The 18,935-nt window shown below is 45.8% G+C and overlaps 1 protein-coding gene across 2 annotated transcripts in view; it reads right to left on the bottom strand.

The window, feature by feature from the left end:
* Positions 1 to 18,935, bottom strand: part of sema6ba (sema domain, transmembrane domain (TM), and cytoplasmic domain, (semaphorin) 6Ba) — a 96,400-nt gene that overhangs the window by 19,393 nt on the left and 58,072 nt on the right. For both annotated transcript variants that reach the window (XM_034182395.1, XM_034182396.1), the window contains exons 6-13: positions 12,173 to 12,271; positions 4,162 to 4,252; positions 3,807 to 3,926; positions 3,156 to 3,244; positions 2,859 to 3,076; positions 2,640 to 2,771; positions 2,263 to 2,412; positions 1,953 to 2,129 (exon numbers count right to left, since the gene is read on the bottom strand). In XM_034182395.1, coding sequence (XP_034038286.1) covers positions 1,953 to 2,129; positions 2,263 to 2,412; positions 2,640 to 2,771; positions 2,859 to 3,076; positions 3,156 to 3,244; positions 3,807 to 3,926; positions 4,162 to 4,252; positions 12,173 to 12,271 — 1,076 coding nt within the window. The remainder of the gene's footprint in view (positions 1 to 1,952; positions 2,130 to 2,262; positions 2,413 to 2,639; positions 2,772 to 2,858; positions 3,077 to 3,155; positions 3,245 to 3,806; positions 3,927 to 4,161; positions 4,253 to 12,172; positions 12,272 to 18,935) is intronic.

The raw sequence follows: 18,935 nt of genomic DNA, 5'->3' as shown, positions 1-18,935 counted from the left end.
TTTAGTTTTGTGTCATGTCTGTGATCTGCTTTTTTTCTACAAAATTAAACAACTGAATGAACATCCTCCGAGGCCGGTGATTCCATCATTTTTGCCAGGGGTTGTATATACACACACACATATAATGTATATATGTATATATATATAAAAATCACATTATCACTCCATTATTGAATTATTTTACAATCCGATTCCAGTTCAGAGAAAACTGACATCTTCGTTGTTGCACGTAAATTATACGCTAACAAAAACATGGATATGAATGAATTTCTTTTCTGCTAATAAGCAGCCCTAAAAACCTGTAGCTTTAAGTCTAAAGGCCCGGTCACACGGCACTTAACGAAGGGCAATGAAGCCCAAATCAAACAAGAAATCTGGACTTTTGTTGACTTTCGCTGGCATTGTATAACCTTCACGCAGCTTCGTTCCTGCAGCTGGCACTTCATCAGGATTTTTAAACTGTTGAAAAATTTGAACGAATGCCGCCAAAAACCTCAATTCGTCCATATTTCGTTTTGCTGTAGTTCTTTATGGTTTCTTATTGTTTGCTTAGTTTTTGTAATGTTAGGGTTTAGTTTGACTTCGTTCGACCAGCTGAATGTTTTCACACAGTACAGAAGCTGGTTTGTGAGAGGAGAGATGCAGCTCCTCTGTGGTGGAGCTGATGTGTGGTGTGGGGCTTCTGCTGCTGCGTATGATGTAGTGAGTGCTGCCGTGGTCATGCCATAGTGCTGACCGGCCGGGAAGAATTTATTGGCCTCCTCCACCAGTGCACAGCAGTCCGTGATTGTGGTATTGTTCCAGGGCTGCGCGCACCAGAAGAGAGAGATGCTGCACAAAAAGTCAGGCCGGAGCTGCAGCATTCTGCCCATAAACTCTGAAGGGCTTGCTGTCCTCCAGCCTGTGCAGAGAGAAGAGCCTGTTGGCCCTTTCAGTCTGACAATTCAAACGTTTTGAGGAAGTGACCTTGATCACTGAGTATTTGTTTGCAACGGGGAGGCTTTGCAGGAGCGTGATCAGCCTTGTTTCCATGGAACTGAGGGCTGAAACGATCGTTGATGGCTGTGTATTTGCAGCAGGGGGGCTTTGCAGGACTGCGATCAACCTCGTTTGTTTCTCTGTAGCTGAGGGCCGACACGACGTAATAATATTTCGTGTCGTCTGCTGTGATCTCTGAGTGAACTGCGCCTCGGTTTGTGCAAACCAGGCGGCAGTTTACAGAAGTGAGATTTTGAGCATGAAGTGTGGAAAACATTCCAGCAGCAGTGGACATTCGCGTGTGAACAGCTTTGATCCACATATAAAAACAGAACACCCAGTGTGATCGTAAATGGCTTCATTCTTTTTTGAACTTTTGAGTCACTAAATCATGTGCAAGGCAGTCCTTTTGTGTGCGCGTGTACATGCGCATGTGCTACAACACATCCAAACACTGAATGTATTCATCCAGAGTGAATCATCTGGAGAGAATGTGAAGCGCATGCGTGTGTGTGTGTGTCTGATCCACGTACGCAGTGCCTGTGTGTCCATGATCAGAACTGGTAAATGAACCTGCGTGCATGTGTGTGACTGACTGCTTGATCACACAGCTACAGCGTCAGTGATCAGACACAGCAGGGACTTGACAAAAAAAGGCAGAGAGACAGACAGCATCTCTTTTATTTCTAAATATTAGATATACCTTTTCAATATTTACAAAAATGAAATGTCCCTAAAAGTTGTGCACAACACTGTCTAAATATACCATTACTTTAAATGGTGACTAAATGGTAATCTTCTTTATACACGCAGTGTGCGTTCTTAAATGTCAAACATTTAAATTCTGCATAAACAACAGCAGTTGCTATTTTGTTGCTCTCAGCTGGAGGCATGTAACATGGGACTTGATCTACTTGGAGCAAAATACCAGATGCCAAGAGTCATAATTTGAATCAAAAAGAGAAACAGCTCACTTCTCTGGGTTGAATCCCTCCACTTCCTCCAGAAACACGCTGCTGTGAGACACCAAATCTCCATTGGGAACCATCAGGAACTTGAGAATAGTCCCTTGAGTTGAGCCCAGGAACAAAACGGTGCGGTTCTTATGGGGACCAGCTTCTGTGTCCACCACCATAGCTATCAGCTGGTACCTACACAGATATGCAGATAGAGACTGTGAATGTAGTTTGGAAAAACAACTTTCCTGTCACGTATGGTATATCTCTGCTCCTGATGCTATAAAAAGAAGTTCTTAGGAGCTTTTGATAATGTGAATCAGCGTACCGTCCCATAGTTTTAACCACCCAGGGTCTATGTCCCAGCAGCGGCACAGTCTCATCCATCAGTGGGTGGGTTTTCACAAAGTTCAGCACCTCGTCTGGCAGTGTGGTAGATGAGCTAAATCTAGATCCCTGGACTGCACACCCCCCTGGCCTGCAGACCCGCAGGAGGGGGTGGACAGGGAAAGATGGAGAAAAGAGTCAAAGGTTGCTGGAGGCTGCATTAAAAATTTGCTGAATATAAGTAAAGCAGCTCTGTGATTGACAGAGCCTGTAGCGAGGCAGTAAGTGGACTGTACAGTGTATGACACACACGCTCAGTACAGCAATGCTGAAGCATTCAGCGTCATTTCTTCCCATGTGTAAATGACATAACGACACCTCGGTTTAGGAACTGCTTCATCCGGCACTGGAGTCCAAATAGACTCGGGAGATTTCTGCTCCTTGAATCGGCCTTCAAACACATGGGCGAGCTGCTGCATGTCAAACACACAGACCGCCGAGCCGGGGATGCTGCCGGAGACAACAAAGAAGAAGGCAGCAGTGAGGAAGCGCTAGCGCTTAGCTGTGTTTGTGTTTATACTGCACCTTCCCCATTACCTGTTGGGCGGCGTGGAGAAAAGACCCAGGATGACATCACGTCCTTGCATGTGAATGATGTCGCTTGTAGCGTGCAGGAGGTTGAAGTAGAAATGTGAGTCTCCCGGGATGGAGCAGTTGAGCCGCGCCTTTAGAAAGGTAGTCCACTGCTTCTCGAGAACGCGCTGAGAGCCGCCTAGGTCTGCCTTACACACCCGCGCCACACGGGACACCATCACCTGCAGTAACAAGGTGGAATAGAGGAATCATACAACAAAAGGAGCTGCCACGGAGGAGAGAGAGGGAAAGAGGCTGCACCTTCTCTAGATGATGGAACTCCATGGCCATCTCTCGGAAGAAGAAGTAGATATGAGGCCCCCACTCCATGGTGCTTACAAAGTAGGGCTCTGTAAAAGAACGTTTTAAAAAACACACACAAACACTGTGTAACAGTGTAAACACAGTGCCTTAAGGCTAAGTGAAGCAAATCAGGATGCCCGATGGGGCATCACCCTGTACCCACGACTGGTGCCCTCTGGGGTCATCATTAAATATTCATGTCCTGTTTAATTTATCATTATGGACAAGCAGACACACATTAATTCATAGAGCTCCGTTCCAGCTTTGACCTGATGGGCCTTGTTTTTTCTCCATGGAGAAAAACTGAAGATGTGCTCAAGCCTTGTATCTACAGAGTCAAACTAACCTCAATACATCATGCAATCAGAGTCTGCGTGCAGAATAAATAAATGTTATTCAGTCATTAGGTCAATTCATGTCTGATTACCTCAAATGCATTCGAAAAGCAATTAACCCGTGAACCAATCACAATGCATCAAAACAAACCAACCAACAAACAAAAAACAACAACATGGGTTCAGTTTTGTCTATGCAAGCTATTGAAAGGTGATGTGTATTCTCTTCATTATTGTCTAATGAAGGTGGCTGGTTCTAAGAAGAGTTTTTCACCTCGGAACCATTTGGAGTCGTGCTTGACTGTACGCAGGGCGGGGCTGTCACCAAGGCTGCGATAGATCACTGCGTCGATGGCCAGGAAGTCTGTCACAGTGCCGGTAAAAAGACTTCCATCTGAGAAAAACAGAGAGGGGGAGAGGACGAGATGAAGGAGCGATACAGATGAAGTGATAGCGCAAGGTCAGGGAGATTAAAACCAAACAAGCAAAAGCAGCGAAGGTGCTGATTATAAATCACTGCTAAACAAAAAGGGACAAACATTTACTTGTTTACAGCTGGAATCTGAGCTTCAAGCAAGCCTGAAAACCTAAATTCATCAAAGTTCGTAAGCAAACAAACAGCAAACTACCTGCAAACAAAGCCACGTTGGCGTGTCGTGGATCATATGGGCAACGCGCCATTCCGCTGACAGGCTCTGCCACCATTTCCAAACTGTCTCTCTGCAACATAACAAAATTCATGTTCAATCATATATATATGTACACTCAACAAAAATATAAATGCAACACTTTTGGTTTTGCTCCCATTTTGTATGAGATTAACTCAACGATCTAAAACTTTTTCCACATACACAATATCACCATTTCCCTCAAATACTGTGCACAAACCAGTCTAAACCTGTGATAGTGAGCACTTCTCCTTTGCTGAGATAATCCATCCCATCTCACAGGTGTGCCATACCAAGATGCTGATTAGACACCATGATTAGTGCACAGGTGTGCCTTAGACTGCCCACAATAAAAGGCCACTCTGAAAGGTGCAGTTTTGTTTTATTGGGGGGGGGGGGGGGGGGGGGGAATACCAGTCAGTATCTGGTGTGACCACCATTTGCCTCATGCAGTGCAACACATCTCCACGGCAGCAAATGTGAGCATTTGCCCACTCAAATCGGTTACGACGACGAACTGGAGTCAGGTTGAGACCCCGATGAGGACGACAAGCATGCAGATGAGCTTCCCTGAGACAGTTTCTGACAGTTTGTGCAGAAATTCTTTGGTTATGCAAACCGATTGTTCCAGCAGCTGTCCGAGTGGCTAGTCTCAGATGATCTTGGAGGTGAACATGCTGGATGTGGAGGTCCTGGGCTGGTGTGGTTACACGTGGTCTGCGGTTGTGAGGCTGGTTGGATGTACTGCCAAATTCTCTGAAACACCTTTGGAGACGGCTTATGGTAGAGAAATGAACATTCAATACACGAGCAACAGCTCTGGTTGACATTCCTGCTGTCAGCATGCCAATTGCACGCTCCTTCAAATCTTGCGACATCTGTGGCTTTGTGCTGTGTGATAAAACTGCACCTTTCAGAGTGGCCTTTTATTGTGGGCAGTCTAAGGCACACCTGTGCACTAATCATGGTGTCTAATCAGCATCTTGGTATGGCACACCTGTGAGGTGGGATGGATTATCTCAGCAAAGGAGAAGTGCTCACTATCACAGATTTAGACTGGTTTGTATATGTGGAAAAAGTTTTAGATCTTTGAGTTCATCTCATACAAGATGGGAGCAAAACCAAAAGTGTTGCGTTTATATTTTGTTGAGTGTATATATATATATACACACAGTAGTGTTCAGAATAATAGTAGTGCTATGTGACTAAAAAGATTAATCCAGGTTTTGAGTATATTTCTTATTGTTACATGGGAAACAAGGTACCAGTAGATTCAGTAGATTCTCACAAATCCACCAAGACCAAGCATTCAAGATATGCACACTCTTAAGGCTATGAAATTGGGCTATTAGTAAAAAGAAAGTAGAAAAAGGGGTTTTCACAATAACAGTAGTGTGGCATTCAGTCAGTGAGTTCATCAATTTTGTGGAGCAAACAGGTGTGAATCAGGTGTCCCCTATTTAAGGATGAAGCCAGCATCTGTTGAACATGCTTTTCTCTTTGAAAGCCTGAGGAAAATGGGACGTTCAAGACCTTGTTCAGAAGAACAGCGTAGTTTGATTAAAATGTTGATTGGAGAGGGGAAAACCTATATGCAGGTGCAAAAAATTATAGGCTGTTCATCTACAATGATCTCCAATGCTTTAAAATGGACATAAAAAACCAGAGACGCATGGAAGAAAACGGAAAACAACCATCAAAATGGATAGAAGAATAACCAGAATGGCAAAGGCTCACCCATTGATCAGCTCCAGGATGACAAAAGACAGTCTGGAGTTACCTGTAAGTGCTGTGACAGTTAGAAGACGCCTGTGTGAAGCTATTTTGCAAGAATCCCCGCAAAGTCCCTCTGTTAAATAAAAGACGTGCAGAAGAGGTTTACAATTGGCCAAAGAACACAACTGGCCTAAAGAGAATGGAGGAATATTTTGTGGACTGATGAGAGTAAAATTGTTCTTTTTGGGTCCAAGGGCTGCAGACAGTTTGTGAGATGACCCCCAAACTGAATTCAAGCCACAGTTCACAGTGAAGACAGTGAAGCATGGTGGTGCAATCATCATGATATGGGCGTGTTTCTCCTACTATGGTGTTGGGCCTATATATCACATACCAGGTATCATGGATCAGTTTGGATATGTCAAAATACTTGAAGAGGTCATGTTGCCATATGCTGAAGAGGACATGCTCTTGAAATGGGTGTTTCAACAAGACAATGACCCCAAGCACACTAGTAAACCAGCAAAATCTTGGTTCCAAACCAACAAAATTAATGCCTCACAGATGTGAAGAAATCATGAAAACTGTGGTTATACAACTACGAGGTCTATTAGAAAAGAAACCGACAGTTTTATTTTTTTAAAAACTATATGGATTTCAATCATGTGTGATTACATCAGCCAAGCTTGAACCCTCGTGCGCATGCGTGAGTTTTTTCACGCCTGTCGGTGACGTCATTCGCCTGTGAGCACGGCTTGTGGAAGGAGTGGTCCAGCCCCCTCGCTGGATTTTCATTGTCTGAGAAGTTGCTGAGAAACTGGCGCTGTGTTTGATGAAAATTTTTTCAAAAACTGTGAGGCACATCTGAGTGGACACCATTCGAGAAATTCAGCTGGTTTTCGGTGTAAATTTTAAACGGCTGATGAGAGATTTTGGATTGTTTCTATCGCTGTAAGGACTTCCCATGGAGCGGGATGTTGCGCAGCGCTCCGAGACAACGTCGTCATCCTGTTTCAAGCTGAAAACCTCCAAATTTAAGCCTCTGTTGACCCAGGACGTCGTGAGAGAACAGAGAACTTTCAGAAGAGGTCGGAATCAGCAGTTTATCCGGACATTCCACTGTTAAAGGAGATTTTTTTAATGAAAGACGTGCGGACGGATTGGCGCGTCGGCTCGCGTGGCGTGCCCGCCACAGGAAAAACACCTCCGTGTTGATAACCATTTGTAAAATCCAGGCGGCTTTTGGTGGCTTTCAGTTGAGTGAGTATCTGAGAAATTGTTTAACAGCAGGGCATGTTCCAACTTGTCCTTAAGGCCTCCAACGGGGTGCTCAGAAACCAACAAACCTGACTGAACTGGGGATGTTTTCTAAAGAAGAATGGTCCAACATAACTTCAACCAGAATCCAGACTCTCATTGGAAGCTATAGGAAGCATTTAGAGGTTGTTATTTCTGCAAAAGGAGGATCTACTAAATATTGATGTATTTTGTCTGCTGGGGTGCCCAAATTTATGCACCTGCCTAATTTTGTTTAAAGAATTATTACTTTTACTTTTTGTAATGCCTATAAACTTCATTTCACTTCTCAAATATCACTGTGTTTGTCTGCTACAGTGAGGAAAATAAGTATTTCAACACCCTGCGATTTTGCAAGTTCTCCCACTTAGAAATCATGAAGGGGTCTGAAATTTTCATCTTAGGTGCATGTCCACCGTGAGAGACATAATCTAAAAAAAAAAAAAATCAGAAAATCACAATGTATGAGGTTTTCAGCTTGAAACAGGCTGACGAAGGCGCCTGAGAGCACTGCGCGACGTCTCGCACCGTGGGAAGTCCTTAAAGCGACAGTATCACCTCAAAATCTGTCATCAGCCGTTAAAATTTTCACCAAAAACCAGCTTAATTTTTCGAACCGTGTCCACTTCGATGTGCCTCACAGGTTTAGAAAAAATTTGATCAAACAAAGCGCCAGTCTCTCAGCAACTTCTCAGACAAAGGAATTCCGACGAGGGGCTGGACGACTCCTCCCACAAGGAGTGCTCATAGGCGAATGATGTCACCGACAGGCGTGGAAAAACTCACGCATGCGCACGAAGGTTCAAGCATGTCTGACGTAAAAACATATGAATGAAATCCATATAGTTTTTGAAAAAAATAAAAAGGACCTATACTTTATTGACAGACCTCGTAAAAGACACCTGTTCACACACTCAATCAATCACACTCCAACCTGTCCACCATAGCCAAGACCAAAGAGCTGTCTGAGGACACCAGGGACAAAACTGGAGACCTGCACAAGGCTGGGATGGACTACAGGACAACAGGCAAGCAGCTTGGTAGAAGACAACAACTGTTATGATTATTTATTAGAAAGTGGAAGAAACACAAGATGACTGTCAATCTCCCTCGGTCTGGGATTCCATGCAATATCTCACTTTGTGGGGTAAGGATGATTCTGAGAAAGCTCAGAACTACACAGGAGGACCTGGTCAATGACCTGAAGAGAGCTGGGACCACAGTCACAAAAATTACATTAGTAAAACATAACCACTGTCATGGTTTAAAATCCTGCAGGGCAGCAAGGTCCCCCTGCTCAAGCCAGCACATGTTCAGGCCCGTTTGAAGTTCACCAGCGACCATCTGGATGATCCAGAGGAGGCATGGGAGAAGGTCATGTGGTCAGATGAGACCAGAATAGAGCTTTTTGGAATCAACTCCACTTACCATGTTTAGAGGATGAGAACAACCCCAAGAAAACCATCCCAACCGTGAAGCATGGGGGTGGAAACATCATACTCTGGGGGTGCTCTTCTGCAAAAGGGAGAGGACGACTGCACCGTATTGAAGGGAGGAAGGATGGAGTCATGTATTGCAAGATTTTGGCAAACAACCTTCTTCTCTCAGTAAGAGCATTGAAGATGGGTTATAGCTGGGTCTTCCAACATGACAATGACCCCAAACACACAGCCAGGGCAACTAAGGAGGGGCTCCGTAAGAAGCATTTCAAGGTCCTGGAGTGGCCTGGCCAGTCTCCAGACCTGAACTCAATAGAAAATCTTTGGAGGGAGCTGAAACTCCAAACTTGAAAGATTTGGAGAAGATCTGTATAGAGGAGTGGACCAAAATCCCTGCTGCAGTGTGTGCAAACCTGGTGAAAAACTACAGGAAACGTTTGACCTCTGTAATTGCAAACAAAGGCTATTGTACCAAATTAACATTGATTTTCACAGGTGTTGAACTACGTATTTGCCGCAGTAACATGCAAATAAATTGTTAAAAAAATCATACATTGTGATTTCCGGATTTTTTTTTTAGATTATGTCTCTTACAGTGGACATGCACCTAAGATGAAAATTTCAGACCCCTCCATGATTTCTAAGTATATATATATATATATATATATATATATATATATATATATATATTAATAGCCAAGTGGCCTCTGTGTGCATGAGTGTGTATGGCTTCGATCACGCAGAAACCTGAGAGAGCTGACATTATGCTTATGTATTTTGGGTCATATATGAGCGCTGCAAAAACGGAACGCTGATAGGAGTAATATTTTTGGAGAAATTAGCAATTTTAGCAAACCAGTAAACAATGGACATTGTGCTGCAATGCACCATGGGAGTTTGGGGTTGGGGGTTTAAATGTTGTTATTGTGGTTCACGTTAGTTTAACAGTGTTGTTAGTGTTATTAGTTTGTTGTATTTTTGTAGTTCAATTGGTTTAGTCAGTTTCATTAAGTGTTGTTGTTGTTACCATGAGTGAAGACTATTGCTTTTGATGTCTTTCACCACCATCTAAGCTTGTGCAAAAATTAAAAGCACCTGCTTGTAGCAGAATGCAGAAAAAAACCAAAAAACTCTGCATGCGTGTGACTGGGGACATCTGGCATTTGCCTTTTTGTATGCTTATGTATTTTGGGTCAGCAGCCGATCTGCTCTGTGTAAGCCTGACCCCGTCAGATCTCAGAAGCTAAGCAGTGCGGGACCTGGTTAGTACTTGGATGGGAGACCTCTTTGGAACACCAGTGGCTGTGTGTGTTTCTCCAGGTAACATTGGAGTTGCATCAGGAAGGGCATCCGGCGTAAAACCTGTGCCAAATATCAGTGCGGATCTGGTTGTATCCGTTGTGGCGACCCCAAACACAAAACGGGAGCAGACGAATGGACAACCATGTATTTTGGGTCAATGACGAACGGTGCCAAAATGGAAGCTTGATAGGACTAATATTCTTGGAAAAACTATGGATATTAGCTAACGTTGCTAATTACATTCTGAACTAACATGTCTTTCCAGCAGGGGGCGGTAAATCATCTTTATATTAAAAGCATGAGTGTGTGTGCGTGATTTTATTTTGTAAGTTCAATGCAAGTACATAATGTAATTGTAAATGCATTAAAAATACATGGATGACACAAGAAAGTGAAAACAGTTATTCCTATTGTAGTCCATTTCAAAATCAAATAAAACAGAAGTAATAATAAAATATAATAACAACAACATTATTATTATTAATAATAATAATAATAATAATAATGATAACAATAATGATAATAATGATAGTGTGTATATGATAACAATAACCTAAACAATTTATAAATACATTAAGACAGTAAATTAACATTAAAAATTACATAATTAACAGGAAATAAAAGGACTGAGTTCCTCTTCTAAAAACTAGTAGAGAAGCTTGAATTTTCGACTGGACTGGGTTGCTTGACGCGAGGACGTTTCGCTTCAAATCGCAGAAGTTTCCTCAGCTAAAATTCTCGTTCTGGTAGTCTGACTTCTGTCTGACCCTTGTCAAGAAGAACAAACAGAAGCCACAAAAGCTGGAGTTTTAAACCTAAGCAGAGCCCTCCTACCGAGGGCCAGACTGCTATAGGCTAGTGACTAAACAATTGCTTTAATTAGCACCTATTGTGCTCTAGTTAGTACCCTCCTAATGACAGGGTAGCTGTCCCTCCTAATGATGGGACTGACGCCTCTCCTGATGGCGTGAATGACTCATTACCATGAACAAAAGACTGAAACTGCTTTGATCTGAGTACCCCATTGTAAACAGGGGACAAAGCGTGTCTCAGACCCCCTCCCCGGTTAAGGCCGGGTTTCAACTGTTTCACATAGAATGCCTCCTTCATCCCTCTCTCAAACCATTTCTTCTCTCTGGGTAAGATTTTAACTTCCTTGTCCTCAAACGTGTGGTGTCTTTAAGGTGGAGATGAACTGCAGACTGAGGTCCACTGGCGCCCTCTCTACAGTGCTGGTATAGCCTTTTGTGTAAAGGTTGCTTAGTCTCACCTATGTAGTGTTCGTTACAGTTTTCCTGACATCTGATAGAATACACTACATCGCTCTGTTTGTAACCAGGGATCCTGTCCTTAGGGTGAACTAATTTCTGTCTCAAGGTGTTAACAGGTTTAAAGTAAACTGGGATTTTGTGCTGTGTGAAGATCCTCTGTAGTTTTTCCCCTACTCCTGCTAAATATGGGAGAGACTCTCCTCTTCATCTTGTCTTCGTCTCCTTTTAATCTGGTCTCTTTGTTCTCTGGGACTTCTGCACTTTGTCCAGGGACCATCGTGGGTACCCACATACAGTGAGGGCTTTCCGGACAAGTTGTTGTTCTTTAGCCCTTCCCTCTGCAGTTGTGGACACCTGTAGGGCTCTGTGTTGAAGAGTCCTGATCACCCCGAGCTTGTGTTCAAGGGGGTGGTTTGAGCCAAAGAGCAGATATTGGTTAGTGTGAGTGGGTTTTCTGTAAACCCCTGTCTGGAGCTGCCTGTTCTCTCCAATCGTAACATCACAGTCCAAGAAGACTAAATGGTTGTTTCTAAAAACTGTTGAGGTCTAAGGTTGAGGTCTAAGGTTCTAAAAACATTTCAAACCATTCCAACTCATTATACAAGCTTTGCTTAACTTATTACCAGCCTTGAAAAATGTCAGCTACCTTTTTTTATAAGCACTACCCAATCTAGAGCCCATGGATCTTCTCAGGCAACACACTAGTACAGTACATATTTCACATTTAAGCAATTTTTGTGATGTATAAGATGTCTTGTTTTTTTGTGGTGTAAAGCAGCTCTGTGGGAGCAACCCCAATTTTCTTGTAACCTCCCCCCCAGCGTGTAACGCTGTACCCCCGCTTCCCCCCCAACGACAACGACAATACAGACTATTCTATTCTATTCTATTCTAAAATGTTAAATGTCGGGCAAAAGGCACATCAGGACATAGATCTCAGGCACTAACCGTGTAGTTGGCACATAAGGGGTTGAAGGCATTTGTTCCGCACACAAAGAGTCCGTCATGTTGGCTGAGTAAAACTTTGATGAAGTTACGGCATTCTCCCTGTAAGAAAAACACAAGAGTGAACAATTAAAGATAAGGAGAAAACCACAGCCATCTGAGAAAACCTGTTTTGATCCAGAACTGAGCTCACAATTACCAGGCAGAGCGTGTAGAACCTTTAGAGGAAATAAAACCCTCAACTTTGCTACATCTAGATGAACAATGCAATAGGGGTTTCAGAGCTGTCTGTGCCAGTGAAACTCAGACTTTGTCACACTTTGTACTAACTCTAACTATTTTTGCCTTGCTCTGTTGTTGTAGCTTATTAAAGATTCAGTTGATGTCCAGCAGACTGCCGTCTACTTAGTGCCCAAGATTAAATGCACCTGAATTTCAAGATCAGAGTGTTTTCCAGGAATTTGTACACAATCTGGGTAGAGGACTTGCAGACATGGATACAATTAGTGATCCAAATGAAATGTAGGTAGACTTCCATGACCGGTCCCTGGATTTTGCCAGGGATTGCATGGGACTCAGGAATACCCCCAGGAGGTAGTGTTTCATCTACAAGGGCTCTCTGAATATCATCCAGAAGAGTCAAAGTGCATGGCTTGGTAGAAATGTAAAAGAAGCAGGAAAAGCAGATTGTGATGTCACTCTTGTTGGGAAAGTGTAGTGACACGGACCCACAACAGGGGGCGCAAATGAACGGACAATAGAGGGAGTTAAATTTGAACACTTTACTGTTGTGAATGTCACAACAACACACAGCAGATTATAGAATAAATACAAGTCAATAGATAAAGGTGTCGTGTGGGCAGGCTCGACGATAGGAGACGTCCGTCTGGAGATGAACCGGAACCACACGATTTCCACCGCCACCGAACCCGAAGAATACTGGAGCCGCCAGGTCCCGAATTCCCCAGGTGGCCACCGTCTCAGCGTGTCGGATCTGGTACTGCTGGCGAAGAGCAAAGACAGTCAAGTGTGGGTGTGTGTACACCCCGTAACAACAACGGTGGGAATTCCACCTCCACCTCTAACACACACTCGTGCAGCGTCTGAGTACCACTTATTTGGTGGGATGTAGAACGAAACAGTCGCGGCCCACGCCGGTCCTATGGGTGGACAGCTGCAACAAAGTAGCTCTTGAAATCAATTAGTACAATACGCAGCCAGAGAAAGTTACCTCCAAGAAGTACGATATCTCGGCGACGTGGTGGAGGTGTCATCCTGCTTTTATCCGGGGTGAAGTGCAGATGATCGGTGACAGTTGTCATAGTTGATGAGTGACAGCTGTCACCTCGGCTGTTCCTGTAAGGCGGCAGTGCCCCCTCTTGCCTGAAGCCCGCACTTCAGGCAGGGCGCCCTCTGGTGGTGGGCCAGCAGTACCTCCTCTTCTGGCGGCCCACACAACAACTCTAGGTAGATAAGGAGGAATGTTGTTACTTAAAAAGCCATCACTTGACCCAGCTATCTTAGCTAATTATAGGCCAATCTCCAACCTTCCTTTTCTCTCAAAAATTCTTGAAAGGGTAGTTGTAAAACAGCTAACTGATCATCTGCAGAGGAATGGTCTATTTGAAGAGTTTCAGTCAGGTTTTAGAATTCATCATAGTACAGAAACAGCATTAGTGAAGGTTACAAATGATCTTCTTATGGCCTCGGACAGTGGACTCATCTCTGTGCTTGTTCTGTTAGACCTCAGTGCTGCTTTTGATACTGTTGACCATAAAATTTTATTACAGAGATTAGAGCATGCCATAGGTATTAAAGGCACTGCGCTGCGGTGGTTTGAATCATATTTGTCTAATAGATTACAATTTGTTCATGTAAATGGGGAATCTTCTTCACAGACTAAAGTTAATTATGGAGTTCCACAAGGTTCTGTGCTAGGACCAATTTTATTCACTTTATATATGCTTCCCTTAGGCAGTATTATTAGACGGTATTGCTTAAATTTTCATTGTTACGCAGATGATACCCAGCTTTATCTATCCATGAAGCCAGAGGACACACACCAATTAGCTAAACTGCAGGATTGTCTTACAGACATAAAGACATGGATGACCTCTAATTTCCTGCTTTTAAACTCAGATAAAACTGAAGTTATTGTACTTGGCCCCACAAATCTTAGAAACATGGTGTCTAACCAGATCCTTACTCTGGATGGCATTACCCTGACCTATAGTAATACTGTGAGAAATCTTGGAGTCATTTTTGATCAGGATATGTCATTCAAAGCGCATATTAAACAATATGTAGGACTGCTTTTTTGCATTTACGCAATATCTCTAAAATCAGAAAGGTCTTGTCTCAGAGTGATGCTGAAAAACTAATTCATGCATTTATTTCCTCTAGGCTGGACTATTGTAATTCATTATTATCAGGTTGTCCTAAAAGTTCCCTAAAAAGCCTTCAGTTAATTCAAAATGCTGCAGCTAGAGTGCTGACGGGGACTAGAAGGAGAGAGCATATCTCACCCATATTGGCCTCTCTTCATTGGCTTCCTGTTAATTCTAGAATAGAATTTAAAATTCTTCTTCTTACTTATAAGGTTTTGAATAATCAGGTCCCATCTTATCTTAGGGACCTCGTAGTACCATATCACCCCAATAGAGCGCTTCGCTCTCAGACTGCAGGCTTACTTGTAGTTCCTAGGGTTTGTAAGAGTAGAATGGGAGGCAGAGCCTTCAGCTTTCAGGCTCCTCTCCTGTGGAACCAGCTCCCAATTCAGATCAGGGAGACAGACACCCTCTCTACTTTTAAGATTAGGCTTAAAACTTTCCTTTTTGCTAAAGCTTATAGTTAGGGCTGGATCAGGTGACCCTGAACCATCCCTTAGTTATGCTGCTATAGACGTAGACTGCTGGGGGGTTCCCATGATGCACTGTTTCTTTCTCTTTTTGCTCTGTATGCACCACTCTGCATTTAATCATTAGTGATCGATCTCTGCTCCCCTCCACAGCATATCTTTTTCCTGGTTCTCTCCCTCAGCCCCAACCAGTCCCAGCAGAAGACTGCCCCTCCCTGAGCCTGGTTCTGCTGGAGGTTTCTTCCTGTTAAAAGGGAGTTTTTCCTTCCCACTGTAGCCAAGTGCTTGCTCACAGGGGGTCGTTTTGACCGTTGGGGTTTTACATCATTATTGTATGGCCTTGCCTTACAATATAAAGCGCCTTGGGGCAACTGTTTGTTGTGATTTGGCGCTATATAAAAAAAAAATTGATTGATTGATTGATTGTTAGAGGAATCTGTGAGCAGGTGACTCAACATTGTGGTTGTGACCCTCTGCCTGCTTACAGAGACTCAAAGCACATTGTTTTTCAAACCTACAGTTTGTCCCACTGCAGTGGTGGATAATGGCTTGATCCTGACAAGATGTCACTGCTGTACTGTTTCATTGGGTTACTTTGAGCAGTTGTGCAAGGCTGAGCCTCCTGCTAGGATGATAGACATCTCCATTTCCAGTGTTCTGGTGGCTGACCCACCAGTTAGAGGCAAACCTGTTGTGAAAGTGTAGGGACATGGACCCACAACAGCGGGCGCAAATGAACGGACAATGGAATAAGCCAAAATATAACAATTTAATGTTGTGAATGTGCACAACAGAGCAACAGACAACACAATTGAGATCAACAGTCAATAAGTCACGGTGACGTGTGGGCAGGGTCGAGGATAGAAGACGCCCGTCCAGAAAAGAGCCAGATCCCACACACTTTCCACTGCCACCGGATCTGAAGCACCCCGGAGCCACCAAGCCCTGGGTCCCCAGGGGCCCACACAACAGGACCCCCCCCTCAATGGGCGCCTCCTGGCGCCCGACCAGGCTTGTCCGGGTGACGGGTGTAGAAGTCAGCCAGGAGGGCCAGGTCCAGGATGAAGCTCCTCTTCACCCAGGAGCGTTCTTTGGGTCCATAAGCCTCCCAGTCCACCAGATACTGGAAACCCTGGCCCCGTCGACGGACGTACAGGAGCCTACGCACTGTCCAGGCCGGCTCCCCATCGATGATCCGGACAGGAGGCAGCACCGGTCTGGGTGTGCAGAGGGAAGAGGTGTGGTAAGGCTTGATCCAGGAGACGTGGAAAACCGTGTGAATCTGCACTGAAGCTGGCAGCTTCAGCTTCACTGCGGCCGGGCTGAGGACCTTGAGGATGGAGAAGGGGCCGATGTACCGGTCTTTCAGTTTTTGCGACTCCACCTGCAATGGAATGTCCTTCGTCGACAGCCAAAACTCCTGCCCGGGCTGGTATGCAGGGGCCGGGGATCGCCGGCGGTCTGCATGGGCCTTGGCCCTCATCCGGGCTTTGAGCAGGGCAGAGCGCCACACCCGACGGCACCTCCTCAGATGGGCCTGGACCGAGGGCACCCCGACCTCTCCCTCCACAAACGGAAACAATGGGGGCTGGTACCCCAAACATACTTCAAACGGGTAGAGGCCGGTGGCAGATGAAACCTGGCTGTTGTGTGCATACTCGATCCAGGCCAGATGGTTGCTCCAGGCCGTCGGGTGTGCTGAGGTCACGCAGCGAAGGGCCTGTTCCAATTCCTGGTTGGCCCGCTCTACCTGTCCCTTAGTCTGGGGATGGTACCCGGACGAGAGGCTCACGGTGGCCCCCAGTTCCCTACAGAAACTCCTCCAGACTTGCGAGGAGAACTGGGGACCACGGTCAGAGACGACGTTTGATGGAATCCCATGCAGACGTACGACGTGGGCCGCCTTGGAGAACCGGTCCACTATCGTGAGGATGGTGGTCATGCCCTGGGACGGCGGGAGGCCCGTGACGAAGTCCAGGCCGATGTGGGACCAGGGGCGGTGGGGCACAGGTAACGGCTGGAGGAGTCCCTGTGCCTGTTGGTCGTCTGCCTTTCCCCTGGCGCAGGTGGTGCAGGCCTGGACGTAATCCCGGACGTCGGCTTCCACAGACGCCCACCAGAAGAGCTGCCGGACCACTGCCATGGTTTCTTCGCACCCCAGGATGACAGGAAAGCTTGGATCCGTGACAGAAGTCCAGGACTGCAGCTCTGGCTTCTGGTGGGACTGTTCTTTGGGCCGGTCCCCGGGTCCGGGTTCCGTGCCAGGGCCTCCCGGACGGGTTGAGACGCTTTGTGGTCAAGATGTACTCCAGGTTCCGATGGTCCGTGAAAACCGTGAAGGGCACCGTAGCTCCCTCCAACAGGTGTCTCCACTCCTCAAGAGCCTCTTTCACCGCTAGGAGTTCCCGATTGCCGACGTTGTAGTTCCGCTCTGCCGGGGTCAACCTACGGGAAAAATAGGCACAAGGATGGAGAACATTATCGGACTCTCCGCTCTGGGACAGCACAGCTCCTATCCCTGAGTCAGAGGCATCCACTTCGACAACAAACTGGCGATTGGGATCGGGCTGCACCAGAACGGGTGCAGACGAGAACCGACGTTTCAACTCCTTAAACGCGGCTTCGCACCGATCCGACCAGGTGAAGGGGACTTTAGTGGAGGTCAGGGCCGTCAGGGGGCTAACTACCTGGCTATAGCCCTTAATAAACCTCCTGTAGAAATTTGCAAAGCCGAGGAACTGTTGCAGCTTCCTACGGCTTGTCGGTTGGGGCCAATCTCTCACCGCCGCTACCTTGGCCGGATCAGGTGCGACGGAGTTGGAGGAGATGATGAACCCCAGGAAGGACAAAGAAGTACGGTGGAACTCGCACTTCTCGCCCTTCACAAACAACCGGTTCTCCAACAACCACTGCAGGACCTGACATACATGCTGCACATGAGTCTCAGGATCCGGGGAGAAGATAAGGATGTCGTCCAGATATACGAAGATGAACCGGTGCAGGAAGTCCCGCAAGACGTCATTAACCAATGCCTGGAACGTCGCGGGCGCATTGGTGAGGCCGAACGGCATGACCAGGTACTCAAAGTGACCTAACGGGGTGTTAAATGCTGTCTTCCACTCGTCTCCCTTCCGGATCCGAACCAGGTGATACGCATTCCTAAGATCTAGTTTGGTGAAGATTTGGGCTGCATGCAAGGGCGTGAACACAGAATCTAGCAGAGGCAGCGGGTATCGATTGCGAACTGTGACTTCGTTCAGCCCTCTGTAGTCTATGCATGGACGGAGTCCGCCGTCCTTTTTGCCCACGAAAAAGAAACCTGCACCCATCGGGGAGGTGGAGTTCCGGATCAACCCGGCAGCTAAGGAGTCCCGGATGTAGGTCTCCATTGATTCGCGCTCAGGATGAGAGAGGTTGTACAAACTGCTGGATGGGTACTCATCGCCTGGGATCAAATCAATGGCACAATCATATGGACGATGCGGGAGAAGAGTGAATGCCAGATCTTTGCTGAAGACGTCAGCAAGATCATGGTACTCCTCCGGCACCACAGACAGATTGGGGGGGACTTTAACCTCCTCATTAGCTGTCACACCGGGTGGAACCGAGGATCCTAAACATTCCCGGTGGCAGGTGTCACTCCACTGTGTCACTACCCCAGACGGCCAATCACTCCGGGGATTGTGCTTAATCATCCATGGAAATCCAAAAATCACTCAGGAGGTAGAAGGTGTTACATAGAACACAATCTCCTCCCTGTGATTTCCAGACACCACCAAAGTCATGGGTGGTGTCTGGTGTGTGATTAATGGGAGAAGGGTGCCATCTAGTCCCCGTACCTTCAACGGGGAAGGTAGAGCCACTAGAGGGAGCCCTACCTCCCTGGCCCATCTGCTGTCCAGCAGATTC

Source organism: Thalassophryne amazonica, chromosome 12, assembly GCF_902500255.1.
Source record: "Thalassophryne amazonica chromosome 12, fThaAma1.1, whole genome shotgun sequence".
NCBI lineage: Eukaryota > Metazoa > Chordata > Actinopteri > Batrachoidiformes > Batrachoididae > Thalassophryne > Thalassophryne amazonica.
This window is presented reverse-complemented; position numbering and strand designations above follow the sequence as displayed.